Source organism: Stylophora pistillata, chromosome 2 (genome assembly GCF_964205215.1).
Source record: "Stylophora pistillata chromosome 2, jaStyPist1.2, whole genome shotgun sequence".
NCBI classification, from domain to species: Eukaryota; Metazoa; Cnidaria; class Anthozoa; order Scleractinia; family Pocilloporidae; genus Stylophora; species Stylophora pistillata.
In genome coordinates, this window is record NC_142520.1 from 9,007,481 (window position 1) to 9,032,200 (window position 24,720).

Consider the following 24,720-nt stretch of genomic DNA (forward strand, 5'->3'; position numbering starts at 1 on the left):
GAAATAGTATAGCAATGAGGAAGTTTAATTTTACGATGTTATGTCATATTTTCAGTCTGTCATTAGGTTTGGAATCTTACTATAATTTGGCGTGTTGACCGACTCCTCTACGCCCCCACCCTCCCCTCCCTTCGTGCTTATCCTGATTCCCATGCCGACGAAGTTATTTGCATACGATGGAGACGTCAACAACTACAACGAGCTATTTTTTTCCATTTAAAAGATAGGACATTTGCAACAACTTTCGATAGGAAAAATATTAAATCGCAAAGGACATCTACCTTGAAACATGATTCCTCGGAACTATTTTCATTAACCGCGTAATCTATCAACCATTTACGATCTGCGTTATTACAAAACGTAAGCGAATAAAGCTATTTAGTATCTTGAATTTTTTGTTTTAATGAAGCAAATTATTGCTCCACATCTGGTGGAAATAGCCTCTAGCCTCATTGGTACGTTTATAAAGAGAATAAAATAATTGTGACTTATGTCAGTAAGAAGTGATCGAGTATTGTTTTGTCCATTACACACTATCTCTGTTAAAATGTTAGAAAATCTATTGCGCTTGAGTTGTTATCAAGTGGGCTTCAATCCGGTAAAATTTTTACAGCACTGTCGATAAGTTGTACAAACTCTTCTTTATCCAGTGGTTATGCTCTGGAAATGTATGGGAAGTAGTGGATTGTTAGATGAAGATATCTTGGTATTGGAACATCCTGTAACCCCAAGCGAAATCCAACCGGAGAGAAGATATAATCGGCGGCTTTTATTAGGCTCTCTCGGCGAAACCAATTCTTCAACGTCTGTTCTTGACTTTTATTAAACTTGAAAAGAATATAGGTAATAAAGATAAATATAGAGATTGAAACATAGGAAGAGAGGTGTTTAAGCTTGTTTCGGAATATAGTTATTAGTTTTGTAAAAACGTAAAATGATTTGGAAACAATTAACCACAATGACAAAATTACGCGGTTATGAAATCGAAATTCACGATATAATTCATTGTTATTGTGTCATAAATGAAGTTCGGTGCAATACCTTTCAGAAATAACATGTAGGCTCTCAGAACACAATAGCCTGGTTATCTACCCTCTGAAGTTGCTGTGACGAGATGTCAGCCGACAAGCACACATTGTAAGATCTACTGCGTACAAAAACGAATTAAGTTCATCGTTTAAAACTTATGACAATCTTGCACGAAAAGGGAAGAGTGCTCACCCGAGCTCATTCTATAAACAGGCTCTATAGAAAACAACGATTGCGATAGACAGATGGCAAGTTTGGACAAGAAATTATCAAAATTAGTTAATGCCGGTAGCGACAGTCAATTGTGTCGGCCTCATTTTTTTTTATCCATCAGTTTAGATTAAGTTCCTGCTTCCTCGACTATTCATGGACTTGAGTTGTAAACCATTTTTCTCTAAACGGAAGCCAGAGGTCTTTAGAACTTAATGAATTTTACCCTGAGTGCAGTATTCATATTTTCCATCAATCTCATGGCAGAAATATGGCATCACTCATTGATTTCAATTTTTTTTTCAAAGGATTCGCTACATCTAGCTTCAAAATTATAAATTTAGATAAAGTACAGATCAATTCAGTTTAACGTTTCCTCTTCGTTTAATTTATCGATAAAATTTTGGAGTGAAACCTGCTAAGTTGCATTTAAAAACTTACCTTACAAATTCACAATTTTCATTTCCTTTCGAGTCACTTATTTTTTGTAGATCTTGTCTTGATAAAAACAGGTAATGATCCCAACCCGCGCAAAATATTCCTGTTAATCATGCCTCTCCTATGCCATTTAAGCCACCTAACTCAAGCGAACGTTCAAAGTTTGACAACGTCGTACACTGAAGAACAGGGAAAAAATGCGGTCGGAAAGCGGAACAACAAAGTGGTTGCACAGAACGATCCATAGTTTGACTTTCTTGGTTTTTTAGAATCAAATTTCTGAGAATATCGTACTTTTTTTTCAGTTGATCATAAAGTACGCTTTAAAATAACTGAGTGGTCCTCAAATTTCAGCAACAATTAAGGATACATCGATAAAATAAAGTTAAAAGGTACTATACTAGCATTTGCTTTGCTCCCAGGATGTGACGTCGCTGCTTAAAAGGAATCAGCGCCCATCCCGGTTATTTCTAGGCATAGTTGCGAACTGAGTCTAAGCCGGATGATTTTTTTCCATCTTTCACCGAAATTTCTTGAGATAGGGAATATCTATGAAAATCATTTCAAAATACGTTTTGATCTTTAAGGAAAACAAAATCAAAGGGAAGAGATAGATTCAGATGGAAGCTGTTCTGCTTAGCATTCTTCAAATAATACTTTTTGCAGCATGGAACCGCTTTAACAATTTTAGGTCAAAAACTTTTTCTGTGTTTGTCGGCAGTACTTGATTCTATGAACAAAAGAGATTGCCTCTTTCGCTTTCTTTCTTTTTTTTTTAAACCAAATACCTTGTGTAAACGTTTGGATGGCGACTTAGATCCTTAAACAGCTCTGAACAAACAATCTCCAACGCTCTCCAAAGGTACAGGTGTTTTCTGCATTTTAAGCTTTGGTGTTTAAGACTGATAATGGCAGCGAAAAGTCCTATTGTCCTATTGACCTATTGCGTTTCATAGCATTACTACTGTAAGGATGTTCCCTATATTTCATATGCAGTATGTACTCATGATCAATCAGGTTTTAAATCTACTTTCCTAAGAAAATGAAAATTAACTAATCGCGAGTATTGTATGGTAAGTCTACTCTCTTGATTACTGAATGAAGGACATTTGAACTAGACTATGATAGGAGTCACTTGATCAATAAGTGCGTGAGGCGACACGCCGGTAAGCTGTAAAGCAAAAGGCGGTCGACCGTTAGGTGGTGTTGATACGCCTGTGCGACTCCTGCCACTCGCTGTCGAATAAAATTTACCTCTTATTAGGATATCTCAGAACGACTGTCCTCTGCGATGTGATAATAAGGGTAAGTTTTAAAAGATAATTTCTCAATCCCCAATTTTGGTAAGGACGGATGAGATTGTTTCTTTGTGCGCACTATTTTCTTTGTCTTTATTAAATATACTTTCTCTCCCGAAGAAAATAACTTCAGAGATACGTTTCTCAAAACCTACATCTAGGTATCCTGTATTGATTGCGACCCCTCTTCCGCCAAAAAATAGAAAAAATACTAAAATTCCATTTTATCTGGGTATGCAGTCAATGAACTAACTAAACCCGCAATAAAGTGCTCCGACAGAATATCATTTGTGAAAAGGGTGCTCTTAAATCTTGGTTTTGGAAACGCTTTACGATTTTGACACTACTTTAAGAAATAAAGGTAAATGAAAGTCGTGAGCGCGCAGTTAGATGAATCACTGCGTAAACTACGTCACTATCAACAGAATATACCGCAGCATTACTATCTCTTAGGTACCCTGTTAAATAGTTTATGCGCTCCGAATAGCCGGTTAACATTTTTTTCGCAAAGAACACTCGTTTTTACAATTTCTCCGTCAGCTCCCTAGGGAAGGAAATAAAAGTTATTGGCAGAGCCTAAAGATCACGTAGCAAATAAAATGCGCTACGATGCATCAGTACCAGTCTAACTAGAAATCTAATAAAGTTTGTCATTGATTCAAATGTTATTCTTGATATAATAATCGATGCGTTTGCTCATTTTCTCTTCTGCAGTTATCCTTCCTTTGATGATGGAGTTGCAAGGAACAGGTTAGGCAGTGTAATTCAAATTTTATGCATCTTAAAATGAATAGGAAAAAATATTATGAGGCTTATCTATCAATAAATTTTGATTATTTACAATAATCAGTCATAGATATTACGTTGGTACATCAGTCCGATTGTGGATCTAAACGTGAGTTGAAGAAACTAAACAATAACTGAACAAGAAAAAATAAAGAATAACAGCGCTTTCACTTTGATCTCCCCAATTTTTACCCTTAAAACTTAAGGTGATTCCTCAGTATTGCATTGCGCAACCCGTATTGCGCATAGAAATCACGGAATCGGGTGAAAAAGTACGCGCATTTCGAGAACGCGATATTGTTTTTAAATCATTGACCAGGTAAAAAGGTACAATGGTCCTCAGCTCTTGGACGAGCACGCTTACCTGTATTTCTTACTGCATAATTTTGGTGTACAAATTGTCCCGTTTAAATTGGAGAAGTTTAAAAAAAATCGTCGACGGTAAAAAATATACAACTAAAAGTGTGCAAAAGTCCTGTTGATGTACCGTGAGCGGATGAAATGATGCGTGTGGTTAGAGCCAGTACAGGTATAAATGGGGTGTACAGGCACAAGCACGATGATCTTTCTTTTTTATTGTATCTTTCGAGAACACACGCTGGTAGGGAACATGTAGGGAAAGTTGAAAACAATTTGTTCGATAGCCTTTATTTTCTGAGGAATCACCTTAAACCTAATTCTAATTTTTTCGTCAGTGAAGTAACGAGTTTCGGTGCTCAGTGTTAGTTAGGCATGAATATTATTAATATAGACAGTATTTTTCGTCTCCATTTTCATCATTATCGTTATTGCTGTCATCGTTACGATCTAAAAATCTGTATTTTTTCTTTTATTCATTTATATATTTATGTTTCTCATAGAAAGTCTATGTACTCATTTCAAAAACTCTTCGTACATCTTTACAAAATGGGGAAGACGTTATTGGGAGAACAGTTACGTCTGCCGCAGTCATGGAGGATACTTTGTTTCCATCGAAACCGATGAAGAATGGAAATTTATCAATGGTGAGATTCAAAAGCGTAATAGTTCGAATACTACTGCGTGGCATATTGGTTTATACAAGCATTACAATGATGGGACTTGGACATGGTTTAGTGGACAGCCACTGAATATTTCGAAATGGCGAGATTCTGAGCCAAATGGTAACGACGACACAGCGGAAATATCCAAGAATGAAGGCCTCTTTAACGGTATCAGTGAATATGATGAAAATGCCTTCATCTGTGAATTTCCTCAGGGTAGGCAAACATTCCACCCATAAAGTACATTAAGTGCTAAACCATTTCCGCTTAGCCCTGGTCCCGTTAAAAATTATTTCGATGATTAATTTTGAGAGGTAAATATATTGCTCTCACAATATCGAAAGCCTCTCCTAACTTGAATGTGTAAGCAGTGAATAAACTGTTTAGTGCGCATTAGCGGTTTCAAATTAGGAGAACTCACACTTGTATTTAATTATGCGGTTTTTTTTTTCAGCCCGTTCTGATCAAATAAGGGAGGGGAGGTGGCTCAGGCTGCTAGACAACCTTGTTATAAGTGTCATACAATAAGTACAATAACCGCATGAGCTTACAGATAGTTTAAGTGCAATAATTCAAAATAGAATATCCGAAATAGAATACGTCGCTGTGAAGAAATATGTGTCAAGTTCCACTCCTTGTAGCTGCTTTCCGACCAAAAAAGAGTTTTCCGTTATTCATTGCCCATGAAAAATTTCGGGACACATGTTGTATAAAAAGTTTCATCATTCTAGAATCATACTTTTTTTTGCTGCGCCGCAAGCCACAGCAAGTTTTCGACGGGCAAAGCGCCTGAAAGAAACTCGATCGAAAGGATACATTTCCCAACATTTGTCGAGCGAGCGTTCACTGCAGTCGGTGAGTGTTTGTATGTTGTGTTCAAAATAACACATCGAAGTATTCCTCTTTGTGCTTGAACGAGTGAACGATAATTATATACAGTAGTTTCGGAAAAAGCGTGTCGGAAAGAGTACATGATAGCCCCGAAAAGTATTGTGGGTAGTCTTCAGATCTTGGCTCCTTGACCTCAGGATTTCGAGGAAGTCTGAGAAAATGTCACCTTAAGCACAAAAATTACAGATTTGATGAACTTATTTTGTTTACATAAATGACTTTTCTATTCTAACCTGCATAAAAAACGAAAAAAAATTTACCCCAATAAAAGACGAAAACTCATGTAAGCTTAACGAGAGCGAATTCTATTGCAACACCATGTTATTTTTGTTTTGTTCCTCTCTTATTAACATGCATGTTGGTATTTCTCCCCTGATTTCTAATCTTTTTTTCCATATCTTTTTATCTATTTCACTTGTTTGAACTAATTGATCCCCGGATACTCTAATTGTCTTTCGAGACCGATGCGTGCGTATGCACTCTTGCTATATTTTTTTTTTTCTGACAACCATTCTGGTATCAACTGTATACGGTTAACTGTGTAACTTCGGTTGTAAATTTTCCAGAAATTACACTCACAGTTAAATTTTTTTTAAAAGCTCGACACGATGGAGGGCGGAGAGAGGGATTAGCTCCGCGATGAATTTATCGATATTCCAAAACCCAACTACCAAAATTACATGAACTCACAGACGTGTGAAATTAAATATCTTCTAAAAGAACAGATCAGATAGGGTGGACGCCGTAAAGAAGAAAGATGTTCTGTATTGATTTACATTAATCAAACATACCCCTCTGATTTCGAAAAATACGAATAGAAATGGAAAAATAGAAAATAGGCCACGTTTTCTAGCCTATTTCTTAATATCTTTAACGATAATTGTGATTATATTATGTTATCACCATTAACATAATTATCACTCTTTTATCATCATCATGATAATTATCTCCGTTTTCATTTTCATCATTCTGTAGAGTGCCCCATTATATCTTTTAAAAACTTTTGGTACACGTTTACGGTGGATTGGGATCGGGATCGGGATCGGTATTTGCAGGACTCGAACAAATACGTGGCACATTGGTTTATGCAAGGATTGCTGGGGTGGGAATAGGAATTGGACATGGTAGTTTAGTGGAGCACCACTCAATATTTGGAAATGGTGAGATTTTGAGCCAAATTGTAACGACGACAAAGCGCAAATATCCAAGAATAAAAGTATTTTTAACGGTATCTCTTCACATGATGAAAATGCCTTCATCTGTGAATTTCCTAAGGGTAAGGAAACATTCCACCCATAAAGTATATTAAGTGCTAAATCATTTCTGCTTAGCCCTGGTCCCGTTAAAAGTTCATTTCAATGATCAATGTTCTAAGAGGTAAATATATTGCTCTCACAATATCGAAAGCCTCTCTTAACTTGAGTGTGTAAGCAGTAAATAAACTGTCTAGTGCTTATTAGTAGTTTCAAATTGGGATAACTCACACTTGCATTTAATTATGGGTTTTTTTAAGCGCGTTCTGACCGGGGAAGGGAGGGGAGGTGGTTCATGCTGCAAGTCAACCTTTCTATAAGCGATGTAGAATAAGTAAAATAACAGCACCAGCTTATGTATAGTAAAAGTGCAATAATTTAAAAAAGAATATCCTAGATAGAGGACGCCGTAATGGAGATATATGTATCAAATACCACTCCTGCTAAGAGCCGCTTTTCCACCGAAAAAGAGCCTCCCGTTATTTTTTACACCTGTTAAAACGATCATCCTTTATTTTGCTGCGCAGCAAGCCACAGCAAATTTTCGGCGGGCAAAGCGCCCAAAAGAAAAACGATCGAAAGGATACATTTCTCAACATTTGTCGAGCACACGTTTATCGAAGTATTCTTGTGTTTTTGTTTTGTGTGTGTGTGTGCTTGTAAGAGCGAGCGATAATTATATAATTATACAAGTGCTTCGGAAAAAAGCGTGTGGGAAAGTGATATACCAGAAAGGTATCGTGAGTGGCTTTTAGATCCTGGTTCCTTGACCTCAGGATTATAGGCAAATCTGAGAAAATGTCACCTTTAAGACAAAACATTACGGGTTTGCAGAACTTATCTTGTTCAAAAAAGTTACTTTTTATTCCTAACTACATGAAAAACAGACAAACAATAAAAAGAAAACAACAACAACACTGACCCTAATGAAAGACGAAAATGATGTAAACTTCACGAGAGCGATTTCAATTGCAACACCATGTTACTTTTGTTTTGTTCCACTCGTATTCATATGCATGTGGGTATTTCTCCTTTGACACTGATCAAACATACACTGCAGATGTTGAAAAATGCGGATAGAAATAGAAAATAGAGATACGTTACGTTTCTTAGCTTATTATTATTTTTTTCTCCTTTATAGTGATTGTGATCATTATCATAATTATCACTTTTTTATCCTCGACATGATAATTACTTTTGTTCTTATTTTCATTATTTTATAGAGTGCCCCATTCGATCTTTTAAAAACTCCTGGTACATGATTTCGAGGAGGGGGAGGTCTCGGGCCTGGAACAGAGTCACCTGCCAAAGCTTAGGAGGAGACCTAGTTTCCATCGAAACCGAAGAAGAGTGGAATTTCATCAGTAACGAGGTGCAAACTACTCCTTCTGGTATAGCTAGATGGAATATTGGTTTAATAAAAAAGGCTGGAAATTGGACGTGGGTGAATGGAAGACCGCTGACTATTTGCAAATGGGGACAAGGGCAGCCAAGTGGTGACAGCAATATGGCTCACATATCCAAGCAGTCTAGTAATGGCACATGGGGTATATTTGATGGTAACATTGGCCGTTCGTTTTATATTTGTGAGATTCCCAAAGGTAAAAAAAACTTTCTATATTAACAAATGTTATATATCAGTTATTTTTATTACCAGAAGCACTTAGGGGTAACAAAAACATTATCATGCTAGCCTTTGTCAAACTTACCACAGAAATTATAAACCTTCTGAAAGTCATGATCAAGTTTATATTTGCAAAAGTATATTAGATTCAGACAACTCAATGGATGTTTTCATGTTTTACATGTCCAAGGTTTACTCTTGAGAGCAAAGGAAAGGTAACAGATGGTTCAGTTGCCGTTTGAGTATCTACAATCACTCTTACGAGTAACAGCAGCTAGAAAACTTTCATTTATCGCTTATTTTCATAATGCTTATTGCTTTGTTTCGACAAAATAAAGTAAAGTGGAGCGTCTATGAAGCGGACACTCTCGGGAGCTTCCCCAGCGTCCATTTGAAAGCGGGGAGATCGCTTACATCACCAGAAATCGGGGACATTTCGAGCCCGTTACGAAATGTCAGCGGTATATCGTATAACAGAGAATTCAATATGGCGGCGGTGAAAGTAAAGAGAAAACGTATCTTTCTATTTTCGTAAAACTCCGCCAGAGAAAGGCCTAGTACCTTTCTATCCCAGAAAGCTAAACGAGACGTCAAAACAAGGAAAGTGGTAATTTGTATCTTTCGTGTTCTTCTTTTCCTAAAATTGGGGTACTTAAAAATGGCGTATTTGACTCTTGAGCTCTGTAAAAATACGAAGATTCTCCCGGCTCGAGGAAAGTTTGTGCGGATCGGGTTGCAAAACTCGAAACCCGCCTTAACACCTGGCGCACTAGGACCCTGTCCCTTAAAGGCAAAGCTATGATCGTTAACACGCTGGGAGCTTCGGGCCTCTGGTACACTGCCACAGTGGTAAAAATGCCTGAGTGGGTTCACACCCACATCACCAAAGCTATTTGGGAGTTCCTCTGGAACGGTAAGGCCGAACTGGTCAAACGCGACACATGCCGGCTCCCCTGGCAACAGGGGAGGTTGTCCTTAGTAAATCCCCTCCAAAAGGCGCGAGTCCTTAAACTCCGGGGGATTTCTTCGGTGGGCGACGCGACTTACATCGCTAAATGGGTCTATTTCGCCCGATATTGGGTCGGCTTTCCGCTGAGCCACAGAATTAAACGCTGGGCGTTTCTCCGCTCCAATAACGTCCTCAAACATTTAAGGGATGACCAAACCCCTATTTACCGCGCTGCACTGACCCTCGTTGACCGGGTGGAGGGGAATTTCGATTCTCTCCCTGACCACAGTGCTAAAACCTTTTATTCCAGGCTAACTCCCGCCTCATCCCCAGCGGCTCCTTTGTGTCACACAGTGGGAACGGAGGTTCACGTGCCAATTTAATTGGCGCCACATTTGGGAATAAATATTTGGTGCTGGTCTGAGCACAATTTGGGAGAGCAAAATTGCGTGGCGGATCGCTCACGGGGTGGTCAAGACGCCGGCTTACCTCAAGTCCTGGCGGGAGCTTGCCGTGAGCGATCAATACGTGGGCTGCGGCGAGCGCGAAACAATTGCCCATACATTCTGCTCTTATCATCTGGTGTCCCCTGTGTGGAGTTGGGTGTTACCTCCTTTTTGATGAAACTCACGCTCAACAAGCTGTGGGCCGCCCGGAACCTAGAGACTTTTGAATCCTGGAGGCCCTCAGCTAAGTCTGTAATCTCTAAAATCACTACCCGCATATGCCTCCGCATTAAAGCGGCTTTCCACCTTTCGCCAGGCGCGGCTCTGGGCTCATCGGAACGCTCTCTGCTCCTTTGAGAACCGTCAACTCAAAATCAAAGTGTAAAACGCCCCTTGTTAATACTTTTTCCATTACATAACACCCCTGTGCTGGGTCTCCTGAGCTGGTGTACTGCACAGAGATCACCTTTCTCGCGTGTAAATAGAAAACAGATTTCTCCCGGTGCTGGGACCCCTCCCCTGGGGGTACTGTGCAGTACCCCCTTTACTGGGGTACTGCACAGAGGAGCTAGCCTTCCCGTAAAACAACATGTAAATAGTTATAACACCCAGCAACTGTCAATAACCTAGCTAATTTTCCCTGTGTTGCGTCTCCTTCACTGGTGTACTGCACAGCGGGCCCTTTAACGTTAATTCACTCAATCGAGTTTTAATTGAGTTTTGTTCTGTATATAACACTAATCATTGTATAAATAAAGTTGATTTTCAAAAAAAAAGGCCTCGACCCAACAGTGACGCCACGCCAGAAGGATCCAAAAGGATTCATAGTCCAAACCTCGATAAATAATAGGAAAAATATTGTAGTACACGAGGACGGACAACTTCGAGCTAAGAAAGACATATACTCAAATAAAACGTCTAAGAAAGTTTATATATATATATATATATATATATATATATATATATATATATATATAGGAAGTCTGCAAGTCGATTTTCGCGTGGAACAGTGCTCAATACGTTGAAGCAGAGCAGAATAAATATTATGAGAGGAAAAAAGGACGTAACTACATTTCCCGACAAGCCTGTTTCGTGAATCGCTTCACTCTTCAGGGGTTTAATGAAAGAATATTCATGTGACTATCGTTTATATACTAGGAAAATTTGCATAATGCGCGGTAAACTTAAAAACTTTAAAGTTCAGTTGTTGCGTACACACATGCCGACACAGAAACAAAGCGTTGCTACGCAACAACTGAACTTTAAAGTTTTTAAGTTTACCGCGCATTATGCAAATTTTCCTAGTATATAAACGATAGTCACATGAATATTCTTTCATTAAACCCCTGAAGAGTGAAGCGATTCACGAAACAGGCTTGTCGGGAAATGTAGTTACGTCCTTTTTTCCTCTCATAATATTTATATATATATATATATATATATATATATATATATATAATTATTACGAACTGGTTCAAGACTTCAGGGGTAGTTCATCTTTTTATTACGACAGCTCTCTTTCTTATAGTCGAAAATGACCACAATCATCAAGTAATTTCAACGATTGACCGCTAACTTACAATTACTGGCTATAAAAGCTGGAGTACGGTTGCTACTGGAGGTATAAAAACAACGCTACTTATCCATAGAAGTCATGTGACAGGTATGCATAATTTTGGAGATTGTTACTTGATTATGAAGTTTCTAACGAGGTATCTGTTTCTATGGGGGCATGAACTTGCTAGCTCATTTCGCTTGTTTAGACTGCAAAGTTCCTTTTTACACATAATCGTGAATTTTTCAAAAAGACATCAATTACATTTCTTAGCAATATTGTTGTACGGTTTGCATTGTTTGATGATTTTCCACGCTAGCTTGAAAGGTTTGTTATTGTCCTTCAGTGTCCATATGTGTTTAGATAATTCAGTCTTGTGTCTCATGTTTTGGTGTCGGAATGAAGCTGTGTGGTTTCTGTACCGTTCTTTAAAGTTTTTCGCGAGTCCCACATATGAATCTGTTGACGTTTCAGTTGTGACTTTTGCTTGGTAGACTACGTTTGATGTGAGGCATTTTCTCTCTAGGAGGCACTGGTCTTTTTTCCGGGAGTTACATTCTTTGTCTAGTGTTTGTGGTGAATTTTGTGACTGGTTGTAATCTGATAGCAGCTTTTTGTTGTGTGACGCTATGATTGTTTTGACTTTAGGCATGCAGTAGTACCTTATCATTAGTGTGTGGCGATTGAAGATCTTGTGTAGTGGATGGTTTTTCGGGAAGCATCTGTCAACAATATTTAAGAACTTTCTTCCCAGATTGGTCTTCACGCTGGAATTCCATGGTGGATTATACCATATCACTTTTCCTTTGCGATGTTTGTTGCGCTTTAGGGCTGGCTGTGGATCATATGTAAGCTTATAGTCGTAGCCACTTTCGTAGAGGGCTTTTTGGTTAATCGCTTGTTTATATTTTCCGGGATGTTCTTTAGCAGTGCAGGTGGGTGGTTATTTTGAAGACTAATGCCCCCTAGAGGGAAAATGCCTCACATCAAACGTAGTCTACCAAGCAACAGTCACAACTGAAACGTCAACAGATTCATATGTGGGACTCGCGACGAACTTTAAAGAACGGTACAGAAACCACACAGCTTCATTCCGACACCAAAACATGAGACACGAGACTGAATTATCTAAACACATATGGACACTGAAGGACAATAACAAACCTTTCAAGCTAGCGTGGAAAATCATCAAACAATGCAAACCGTACAACAATATTACTAAGAGATGTAATTTATGTCTTTTTGAAAAATTCACGTTGAGTCAGTTTGCTAGACATAACGTCTCGTAGTCACGTTCGACGCACTAAAAACTACTATAAAACGAATACAAGAATTGTAAAAATACAATACAAGAATTGTAAAAACGTGTAAAATGGTATATGGCGGAGTACTACTGATGAGGATCGTAATTGATCGAAATCGATTTGGAATTCCGCTACATTTTTACAAGTGACTTTTTATATACCATTTTACACGTTTTTACAATTCTTGTATTCGTTTTATAGTAGTTTTTAGTGCGTCGAACGTGACTACGAGACGTTATGTCTAGCAAACTGACTCAATTATCGAACACGTTCCTGGCCTCGGCCCACAAAATTTCATCACAGAAAAATTCACGATTATATGTAAAAAGGAACTTTGCAGTCTAAACAAGCGAAATGAGCTAGCAAGCTCATGCCCCCATTGAAACAGATACCTCGTTAAAAACTTCATAATCAAGTAACAATCTCCGAAATTATGCGTACCAGTCACATGACTTTTATGGATAAGTAGCGTTGTTTTTGTACCTCCAGTAGCAACCGTACTCCAGCTTTTATAGCCAGTAATTGTAAGTTAACGGTCAATCGTTGAAATTACCTGATGAGTGTGGTCATTTTCGACCATACGAAACAGAGCTGTCGTAATAAAATGATGAACTACCTCTGAAGTCTTGAATCAGTTCGTAATAATTATTAATGCTCCTCTAAGAGTTGAGCGCTCTTCGAAATACATTCAAATCAAGTCCAAGAATTATATATATATATATATATATATATATATATATATATATAGTATAATTTCAGAGCTGAGCAAAGAGTTTCCAGCGATCTGATTGGTCGAGCGGTTCCTTATATGACGCTATATAAACCGCTCCACGCGGTTTATATAAAATGTTAAAATAAAATGTTAATAAATGTTACTAAAATGTTACTAAAATGTTATGATTTTAGACATTTCTCTGTTGTTCAGCTCTGAAACTATACTAAAACAATTATTCGCCTCAGGTTCGGTGAATATTATCGAATAATCCCCTCGACTTCGTCTCGGGAATTATTCGACGATATTCACCGAACCTGAGGCGAATAATTGTTAAATATCTGATTGGAATTAAATTGATTTTGTTAACAAAGCATGTGTCCTTTTCAAATTTGTTACAGGCGCAAAGCAGCGGTTGACAAAAATGAATCAATGCTTTATTAAATATTAGAAATAGTAGAAATTCCTATAACAGATCAACATACTTTCCTTTTTGAATAATTTACTTCCCCTGCATTTTATTTGTAATATTTTGGCAGCAGATTCAGGACAAAATTATTCAGAGGGCTACTATGAGGACTACGTTGGACCACCATGTAACCAGCGATATAGTAAGAAGAGCTTTTTAATATTATAATATTGTAAAATATGTACCAATTGCAGGTAGGATAAAGAATCCGTTATCAGACAAGCAAATCTACAAAATGTAATCTAATCAGTTGCGAGACCTTGCGTTTATAACGGTGCTAAGTACTAAATTTTCAAATTGAGCCAGGATATCATGAGGAGAGGCCGTAAAACAGAGCTCAATTTAAGTCCCCTTCTAATCGTCGTATTTCGATTCTTATCGAGAAATAGTTGGGGTGTCTGAGATAGGCTGTCACAGTAGAAAAAAAAAAACCGAATGACTCGTAGCGGCTACAATTTTGTACATTGAAAGTTTAATAAAAAATATCGGTCACATTAATCAAGACTATTCCCATCAAAAATCCTTTTTTTTTTTTCTGAAACTAAAGATGATTCTAGCAAAACAAGACAGGATCTTGTCGCAGTCATTTCTGGTGGTGCTGTGGTAACCAGAGGACTTCAGGAAAACATAACATTGAGTGCTTCACTGTCATATGACCCCGAAGCTGGACCTTGCAACCGATCAGGAATGAACTTTACTTGGCATTATGGCAAAATCACAGCAGACCAATCCAGCAAACAAGTGAAGAGGAAAGCGAAGAAAGTTTCTCAACGAAGTTTCTCAACGGCAGTAAACGAGTCAGCTATACATTATAATGGAACAGCATCTGGCGAAAATATTTCATTAAACACGGAAGCTTTGTCTCCTAATCAGACCTACATAGTTAAACTGGAGGTGACCAAGGACATTCGCATTTCCACCGTTTATCAAATAATCCATCTGTTAGAAGGAGACCCCCCAAAAATAGATCAAAGGTTAGGGATTTATTTTGTCTACTGCAGTTTTTAGGTTGTTCGTGTTGTTTTTGATGTTTTTTTTGCTGCCGTTGTTAATACCTCTATTCATTCTTGACCTCGCTTTTGCCTTTTATTTTCGCTGCTGATGCCTCCGTTGTTCTTTTCTTCCTGCTTTCTTTCCGTTTTTTTTTTAGTATGCGTTATTTTTGTTGTTTTCGTTTTTTATAGTTTTGTTAATGATACTCGTTGTTGTCTTCATTGTTGTTGTAGTTACTTTACCAGCAGGTGCTCACATTAATGTTATTTCGCAGTTACTGTTGCTGGTGCTATTCATGATTAACATGCCCTTGTCAGACAAGAGGAGTTCAAAACCCTTTCTCCACTGAGTAATCACCTAATCTTTTTGCTTCGTTGTAGGTGTTTCTTTAACTGCCAACGTGAAATAAGTCCCTTGGTTAAACTTGGAGTCCAGTCTTTATGCCATGGAATTCAGTGCTCTAAAATAGCTTCCTTTGAATGGACACTCTACCAGCAATTAGAGCGAAACTCCTACATCATCGACTTACGAAACATCACAATTACACCTCTGAATTCAAGTAATATTGTTATTAAAGGAGGCTCCCTTACTAGTGGAAGCAAGTACCGCTTAGCATTATCAATTAGAACTAAGGACGATGTATTGGGAATGAGTGCTTACGACATTTCCACGGCATCACCCCCAACAGGAGGAAAATGCTTGATCACTCCGCCAAGCGGTATCTCACTAAAGACTAACTTCGATCTGAGCTGTAGCAATTGGAAAAGTAAAAGCACCCCTCTGTCCTACGAGTTTCAATACAGGCTACAGAACGGTCTGTCTAGCGTGTTATATCGTGGCGCTAACAACACCATAAGTGCCTCTCGGATACCGCCTGGGAGTAAGGCAGATAACTTTACTGTGAAGTTTAACGTTACGGTGACCGACAGTTTTGGAATTTCTGCTTCCCCATTCCCTTTGACGGTCCAGGTAGGTCGATAATTATTGTTTTAATTTCTAGCATGAGGTGAAGTGGTAACACCTTTTAAGGTGTTACCAAAAAGAATTAAATTTCTTTTTGGTCTCTATTAGTTTAGATTAAGAGGCTCTCTTTAAAGAGAGTAAGGATTTAAAGAAACCGCAGTGCTACCTTGGTGGGGGTGTGTAACAAAAGCTTTTCCAAAAGCTTTTTACGGTGGTCATTATCAACTTAGTTACATTACCAACTTAGTCAATAAAACCAAATTATGTCATCAAATTTTCTTTAGGCATGTAACCAAGTCGATACTTTCTTTTGACTCTTTTCAGATCAAACCATTTCTCAATATCACAAACCTTCTTAAGGCAAATGACAGTTCATTCAATGAATTAATCCAAGGCGGAGACCTGAGAGAAGCCGCGTTATTTGCGAACTCTGTCTTACAATCAGTTTTAAAAGAAAACTCAACGGATTTGCAGAAGAGATACACGGTACTTTAAAAGCCTAATGCATACTTAAAGGAGCACTCTTATGAAACTGCCCTACAATTCAAAACCTGAAAAATTCAGTTATGTTATTATATGAGTTTTTAGCGGTTAATAAAGTCTTTTCAATAATAATTTTAGTTGAAAGTCAATTATAGGGTGAGAAATTACGATTTGAAAAGCGTCCCGCCATTAATTTTCAAACTCACGGCCAACTTATCTTTGGTCAGCTGTCACTCCCATTGTGACGTAGATGACTCACAAGACTGTTGGCGTCATTTTATTAATATAGGGAAACCTCGTGAAATTTAGTCAAATTGTCTTAGTCTTAGTGTTATAAAAGCAATATATGCGATCAAAATACTGTTTTGAATATGGAAGACCACTCTCCTTGCGCGTCAAATGAGTGATCTACGTCACGCTCAAAACTCGCCCCAGTTTTCTTGAGTCTGTCAATTGATTACGTAAACTTATAGCGGGTCAAAAGAAAATCGCGAATTTGAGGATCTTCCCGTGTGACAAATAGGAAAACAAATTCAGAGACGATTAACTAGTGAACATTTCAAGTTTTTATGTAAAAATATTTGGATTTCTCGGGTTTTCAAATTACAGGAAGGTTTCATAAGAGTGCTCCTTTAAATAATGAAGCAAAAGAGAATTCGTGATGATCTTAAAGCCTAAGAAACAAAGATTCTCCCTGGAGAAAAACAGAATAAGAATGTATTGGAAATCAAAAAACAAAACATCAACTCTCGAATAACAAACAAGTCTATTACATTAAGTGTATAGCATATTTCTTTTAGTAAATCAGAGGCTTACAAATTCAATATCTGAGATCTTTGACGCTCAAGAATCATGGCTTATATGATTTATGTCTTCTCTCTATTGTTTTTTGCGTCTGAAACTTCAAATAGGGCTTCAAATAGGCCGAATCATAGTCATTTTAAGAGTAGACTTAAAATCTATATGAATATTTATTAAATATTTATTGAATCTGTAGCCATTAAATTTAAGCTTTTGTATGTTTTTAGTCTGGGAAATTGTTTTTATACAGGGCTAACCTCACGATTTTCCCTTTTCAGGATGTATTTTTTATATTTGCGTTGTAACGTCCTGAATAAATGTTATATTATGTTATGTTATGTTATGGTCAGAATGGAGAACGGTCTACAGCCTTAAACTCAATTTGCAACGAGTATGTTTAACGTCTTGAAAATGAAGTTTGAAAAATGTTTCATTAGCGTAAATCACCCAGACACATCCCTTACTTTCAGCTTGGACCTATATTTGAACTTGCGATGTGTTAGGACCAATCACATACTTGCGAATGTATCATTTTTATGGTTGTTAGTGGCAATATTATCGGGAAGCCTGAGTCTAATGATACCTTTAGAACGATTTCCTCTGGCAAGAGCCTCATGTGTGGGAGACAGTCTATCTGCTTGACTCTTTCCTGCCTAAAATCGACCTTTAGCTCTTCATGTTTATCACTTTGAAGGTAATGCACAACATCCTTGTAAAAATTTCTTCTTTGGAACGAAAAAGTGTCGCGGACCTGCTTCAAAGCTCCTCAGTTATTGGTTCTGCTCTTCAGGTTTTGGATAAAGTCAACCACGAGTCACTGGTAAGTTACATTGTATTTCTCTGAATGCGACACAAATGAGAAAATGACAAATGCAATATACTAATGTTTGAATATCTTTGGTCGTTATGTCGACTTATCATACCGTGACAAATTTAAGCCAAACGGGCTCAAAACCCAACAGCAGCAACAACAACAAAGATTAAACAAGATGAAAACCAGTACACGAAAAAGACAACTCATGCTTAGTGGTTTATGGTTTTGAACTTACATTTATTAGCTCATCGCAGAATATCTCTTCATAGTTTAATGAAAACAAAACTGAAAAATAACCAATTTCAGCTGCTGAAATTAATTTGCATTCCACAGAATATCTCCTTTCTGGCGAATATCTCCTTATCTGCGGTCCGTTCAATGACGTCCCTTCTGTGGTCTCTTGCCCAGAAAAGAGACATAGCAGACATACAGCTGACAACTCAGTCAGCAGAAAACTTGGCTTTATGTTTAAACAGCGTGTTGAAGGCGGCAGCAGTGATGGCTTCAGAGGATTCAGAATCAGGTTTTCAAGAACAGGTATTGTAATGTACATTTAGGTGGTGTCGAGAGGTCTACGAAAAACACTATTTTTTAACGTACCCTTGTATGCGAGCAAATCCCTCTTTTTCTCTTTCCACCTTACGGTCATTACTTTTTAATTCATAGGTGAGTGGCCTACTGCAGATTGCTCTTAACTTCACCGTCACTTCCTTCTTCATCCAGATTTCGGACCTTTTTGTTTCGAACTTTTGACGACTCATAATTTGCTTATATTCTATGTTTATTTATGTCATTTCTACAGGGTAAGATGTTGGTGAAGATTGCGATGAAGGTCCTCGATAAAGTTTCAGACTCAGTGTTGGCCTTAACTGTCCCTGATGAAAAAGCGATATCAATCACAGCTGGGCAATTGTTCATGACACTTGGAAGATATAGCCCCCAGAGACTTTCAGGACTGGAAATAAAAGCAGGAAAAGGGCGGTTTATGTTACCGTCTGAAAGCAAATTCATAGTCTCCGGTGTGAATAAAACAAGTTTTGTAGATGCTCAGGTAAGTACTCAGGACCTAAAGGTAAATTCAATTTAATCGTGACAAAATCGGGAAAGTATGTGTCAGCAAATACCGACGCCAGACAAGTTAAATTAATAAAGTAGCACACCAGGTACATTGAAGACTGCTTATAACCAGAAGCAATTCTACTACTTATTTTGCTTTTGACTTGTTCAACTCTAATACTTGGTACATTAAAAAGAACGGAATCGAATAGAATGGAGCTTGATTTTCCTAACATCGCCTTAAATAGATGTTGAAACTGAGTTGAAAAAAGCATCAAGTCTGTCAAAAACCTTAGTAATCGCTTTTCATTCTGGCCCGAAAGTTCTTGCTTTCAAATATTTCAAAAAAGTGACCACGCGAAGAAAATTGTATTTTTATTTAATTTTTTTCCAAATATAGACATATAAGTAGAAAGTGCTGTTTCAGCCTTCTAAGCCTCATCAGTGCATTGGCTTAAGTTCAATAGCACGACGAAAGACCTTGTAAAAACAAACAAACAAAGCTAAAATGTTGCTCTTCTTCTAGATGCTTTTATTCTCTTTCAACCCTTACACTTGGGACGGCACAAAGGAGCGAGTTGGATCTGATGTTGTAACCCTTAAGTTGAAAGACAACTACAGCGAGCCTATTAAAGTATCAAATCTTCCAGGGAACATTGTCATCGTTACGCCTTTGAAATCTCAAAAAAACTCTCTAGAGAATTCATGGTATTTTACGAAAAATGATGACGTACGTTTCCACGAGATAAACGTCAACTATGAAAACACCACGTTGATTCTCAACATGAAACCCGAAGACCCAACCGTACATTTGTTTGTCTATATGCGTTTTGGTCAGCGGCCAACATCTCAAGACCACGACCTCAATGCAACAATCTCTCAAGACAAAAAGTGTGTTTCGATGCTAAGTGCGCACGCCAAAAGTCAAGGACAAACAAACTGCTCTTTCTATCCATATGCACCGATACAAGTTCTTGCTGAGCATCCTGGGAAATACTTTATTGGCGTAAAAAATGCAAAGGCCACAATGAACTTATCTTACAAAAGACAGAGAAGATCTTGTTTTGGAGAAAGGCGAGGGAAGCGCTCCTGCGTCGAAGTCAAAGATCCACCACCCACCCCACCCCAGAGTAAAAATGTCCCTGTAATTCCAGTTTATGATTCCAACACAGATCAGAACTATACCCTAAAGGTGGCCTTGGGTAGTTGTATCTACTGGTCAGAAAAAATTGACAAGTGGATATCATCTGGCTGTCGGGTAAGTGTAAAGTTAAATATGAATCTTAGGAAATCGTCTTTGCTCTATTTTTGCACTGCTTTCAACATATTTCAGATACTTCGCTCCTTCCTGAGTCCTGGTTTTATAATAATCTTCATTAACTCAAGAAAATTAAGGCATGGCTGCGATTTTTTTTTGGGCGTGGTTACCAAGCCCTTATAAAATCTCCTGTTGCAAAACAAATATGGCGGCGAATGCCGGACAAAAATATGTCGTCGTAGTGTTGTTTCCAGATATGGCCGGTTTACACAGGGGTTCTTTTCCGTGGAAGATTTCAGTAATCGTGGATTTTTACAGTTACTTTGGTGTCGAGCAATCAGGAATCATTTATCACCCGTTTTTACAAAATATGTACTTTGGAAGAGAACGCGGCAGGCGAGGTAAGCTTCTGTTAACATAATTATTAGCGATAAACTTAGCGGTTTGTCTTTATTCTCCAAGAACTGTGGATATTTAAAAAAGAAAAAGTATGATCTGTTTTACCATTGCATGCCCTTTTGTTAAACTCACAACTCACACTATATACTCACCTCCCCCTCGATTTTCTCGCACGTGAAGATCAACAAGACAAGAATTTTTGTGGTGGTGGGGCACGAGTTTTTATTTAGTTAAACCTTTACTCAGGTTTAATCCTTTTGATGTCTAATAAAGCGGGCTTTGTCTTAAAAGAGCACTGCTCTATAATTCTTTATGTCAAATGTCCTGCCACGGGCCGGCAGCTCTTTGCTAGCAAATGACCCACTGCGGATACCTTACACAATTGTACAACTTGACAATTGCCCGGGGGGATGAGTTGGCTTGGAATTTACAGAGCCATTAAGTTTTGAAATTTTTGCTATTTGCTGGAATAAATGGCTGATATTGAAACTAAATTACCGATATATGTACTTCATGTTACAGTTGAGACAAAGTCTAATATATTAGACTTGTAAGATTTTTAACATGAAAATTTTATTAAAGGACTATTTTTAAATACTTGTAGATTAAAAGTGGATTGATAAACTTTTCTTGTGATAGTGTTATATACAGTGCGTGTCATGTCTATGCCATACATGCAAGCCTATGTTTGTACAGTGTATGTAAAAGCCAGCCTATACAAATTATTTTAGTTGACATGAATCAGTACAAATGAACAGTGACTCCCCAATATTTAAGAAGCTCATCACATAAAATTATTTTCTTGTAGACAGAGTATTGTTTCTTGTCTTTTTTTACATCAGTCAAACTCGGCTCATGGAAGTCATGCTTTAGACAGAATTCCCTCTCCCAGGTGGTATGTTCTTTCTTTAATGATGTACGTGTTGTCAATATCTTCGTCTGCATTCGTGAAAGGAGGTTTTGGTACTTCTCATTGTAAAAATGACTTGTTGGGTGACATTTCTGATCTTCTCTTGCTTTATCCAAGCTGAAGACATCATCTGTCTCTCCCAAAATTGTTGCAATGTTTTTGCAAAGCTTTGTGGCAAGTTGCTTACTGGATTGTTGAAATTTATCACTTGAATTTCTGTGGCGTTCTTTTTGAAGTTGTTCTTTGAATTCAGGGGTAGTTGCAACGGTAGTATCATTTCTTGATGAAACATTTTGGAGCTTAGAACTGCTTTTCTCGAGAGGCTGGTATTCATCTGTAGTGGAAAGTGAAGAGACATTTGTGATCTGGAGCCCCTGATTATCTGCACCATCATCTTCATCTACAGAATCATAACAGATACTAGGTTCTTCATTCAAATCATGAAAGGTTCCATTCTCCATTGCAGTCAATTCCACACTCTCTGCTTCCTCTTCAGTATCTTCATCCCAGTGTTCAAGTTCACATTGTTCATTGCTTGTAGATGGCATGGGGTTGTCTGCAGTTTCATTTTCTTCATCATCACTGTCTTTGCTGTCATCAACCAGAAAGTTTGTGTGGATCACTTGAACACAGTCACCATTATCTCCATACAACCTGATGACTCTATGAGGAATTGTGATTGCTTCATTGGCCAGGCATATTTCCCAACATTGCTTGAGGTGTTGCTCTTCTAATGCCAGGCTGCTTGACCTGAAATGGTGGAGAGATGGGCCTTGAGGTCTGAAATCAAGCTCATCTGGACCATCCCGAAACTCCACTCCGCAGGCAATTTGCTGCCACCAAACACCTTCACCGCAGATAAGGAAATCACTTATGCTCTGGAGGTGAGCCTGATATTCTCTAGGATTTCTCACAATATACCGATTTGGTATGATTGAGTTGGGAAATGGTGGTAATGCCTTATAATATTTGGAAATTTGGGATTCTTGGGCTTTCACTGCATTCCCCTGCCTGGTTTCTGCCATCTGTTGTTCAGCTTGAAGGCGGACAAGACTAGGTGTGATGACATCACCAGGTCTTCTGTTTGTTAACTTTGTGATGCCTTGCAGAGTGTTGAAATGCCTCTCTTCTTCTTCTGTGTTGGCTGACTTGCCTGAAATTATTCTGTTTTGTTTAGCAGCATGTGCTGTGAGGGAATGCCAGTACCTTCCGTAAAACTTGCGGGTAGTCAGGATTTCAGGTTGGCCAATGACTTCTTTACAAAGCATGGCATGCAAAAATGCTGTGTTGTGCAAACGTAGCACAAGTCTTGGTGAGCGAGACTGAGCAGACAGATAAAGGAGCCTACTTAGCTCAGTCAGGGAATCCAGCAAGGACTGCACTTTGACTCTGATTTTTCCTACAAAGCAATGACATGATATTTATAATTAGAAGATTATAATTTATAATATATTATCATAAAGTTTGAATGATTTATTTTAGAAATCAGTGCTATAGACATGTATGGTATTTTAGTATTTACTTTACCCACATACAAAATAATAAAGTTAAATGAATGAATAAATAAATAATTAAATAAATAAATAAATGGTACATGCAAGTTAAAATAGGCATCATGATTACTTAGGTCAGAATTACAGTTGAGAATTAACACAATCTTAAGAATTATGCGGAAAATTGTATAAATATATTTTATGAAAATTGTATTTTTATATTTTATGGAGGTTGAGACTGCACTTTTTCTAGTTACATGACTGTACAATTTGCTGTCAGCTTTTGTAAGAGAACCTTTAAATTTGCTGACAGTTCGAGTAGAATCTTGAGATCTGAGTGGGGAAATAAAATTTTTCAAAGCCAAGGTATGTGTGCAGAGTTAATTAAGATCAGGGATATTAAGTATTAATTGACCTTACCTCTCAGATACTGAGCCACGACGACAGCTGCTAGGCGATAATCACAGCCACGGAGTTTCTCTTTATCAGCAAAGGTGCACTCGATGATGCTTTGAAAGTGATCACTTTCATCCCTCTCCAAGTGGGCTGGAAGTTCAGTGAGGACATTACAGATATGCTCTTTCACATCATGAAGAGGTTCTGTAGGTAAGACTTCATAGCTTCCTGTAAAGTAACCATAAGAGTTAACATTTTGTGTATATACTTGTACATTTTAATTTGACTGCAAGACCCATGACTTAGTTCATAATTGTTTGTGTATTTTCATCAATTCATGTGTCTAGTGTGTGCTATTGCAGAGCTTGAAACAGTGTTACTGCACACATTTTAAGTGTGTTAGGGTATAAATCTGTACTGCTTGGTACCCTTGCATTTACTAACAAAAATATTGATTTCCTAGATCTTATCATTTAAATATTAATGCTACATGTAATTAAACGTCACTAAATGCAGTGAAACAGACCAAGCGATTTTCTCCAAATTTCATTCTTTTAGTCACTGTGTTAGCATTTCTTTTATGTAGCACAAACTCAAATTAATACCCAAATTGATTTCTTCCAGTGTCCTTTCCTGATCAAAGAACATCATTGCTGGCACCCTTTGAATTCCCCCCATTTCCTCTTTCAAGGTCTCTTCAAGATCCTTCTTCTTGCCAACTGTAGGTAGCCCCCTTGCTTGGCATTCCTCTCTTAACTCTTCCACGCGTAGATTTTTGAAGGGTTTGAGGCCCCCATTTCTCTTCTTTTTGCCTGCAGGCCCTTGAATAACTTTCCTTAAACGATCTGTTAGTGATAAGAAGGGTTTAGAAAGTGAAACAGATAAATACTTGTACTTTCTAGCATCACCACTGCAGCCCGAACAACCAGCATTTCCACCCTTCTGTTCACCACTCTCAAATTCCTGCTGTGGGCCATCACCATGAAAAAGTCTCATGACATCTGTGATTTGAACTCCATTTGATGTCACCACTTTGTTTTTCATGCCTTCCAAACATGCCTTCCTGGTATTTATATATGCTATTTGTTCAGCTTCTGCTGATCCACATCTTGCCAGGATGTAAACTTGTGGCCGTTCTACAAGCGACTGTACATCAATATTTCCTTTT

General features: G+C 37.9%; 2 protein-coding genes across 2 annotated transcripts in view; one reads left to right on the plus strand and one right to left on the minus strand.

The window, feature by feature from the left end:
• Window positions 1–3,706: 3,706 nt before the first annotated feature.
• The window catches only part of LOC111347455 (polycystin-1-like protein 2), a 31,373-nt gene continuing 10,359 nt past the window's right edge, over window positions 3,707–24,720 (plus strand). Inside the window, exons 1-10 of the mRNA XM_088749235.1 lie at window positions 3,707–3,725; window positions 4,622–4,999; window positions 8,151–8,528; window positions 14,534–14,960; window positions 15,360–15,948; window positions 16,267–16,428; window positions 17,921–18,046; window positions 18,374–18,577; window positions 18,843–19,091; window positions 19,623–20,354. Of these exons, the coding sequence (XP_088605361.1) occupies window positions 3,707–3,725; window positions 4,622–4,999; window positions 8,151–8,528; window positions 14,534–14,960; window positions 15,360–15,948; window positions 16,267–16,428; window positions 17,921–18,046; window positions 18,374–18,577; window positions 18,843–19,091; window positions 19,623–20,354 (3,264 nt within the window). The remainder of the gene's footprint in view (window positions 3,726–4,621; window positions 5,000–8,150; window positions 8,529–14,533; window positions 14,961–15,359; window positions 15,949–16,266; window positions 16,429–17,920; window positions 18,047–18,373; window positions 18,578–18,842; window positions 19,092–19,622; window positions 20,355–24,720) is intronic.
• LOC148737019 (uncharacterized) overlaps window positions 21,309–24,720 on the minus strand; it is a 5,890-nt gene continuing 2,478 nt past the window's right edge. The window contains exons 3-5 of the mRNA XM_088750783.1: window positions 24,158–24,720; window positions 23,577–23,780; window positions 21,309–23,062 (exon numbers count right to left, since the gene is read on the minus strand). The exon at window positions 24,158–24,720 is cut by the window's right edge and continues 449 nt beyond it. Of these exons, the coding sequence (XP_088606909.1) occupies window positions 21,495–23,062; window positions 23,577–23,780; window positions 24,158–24,720 (2,335 nt within the window). The 3' untranslated portion in view covers window positions 21,309–21,494. The remainder of the gene's footprint in view (window positions 23,063–23,576; window positions 23,781–24,157) is intronic.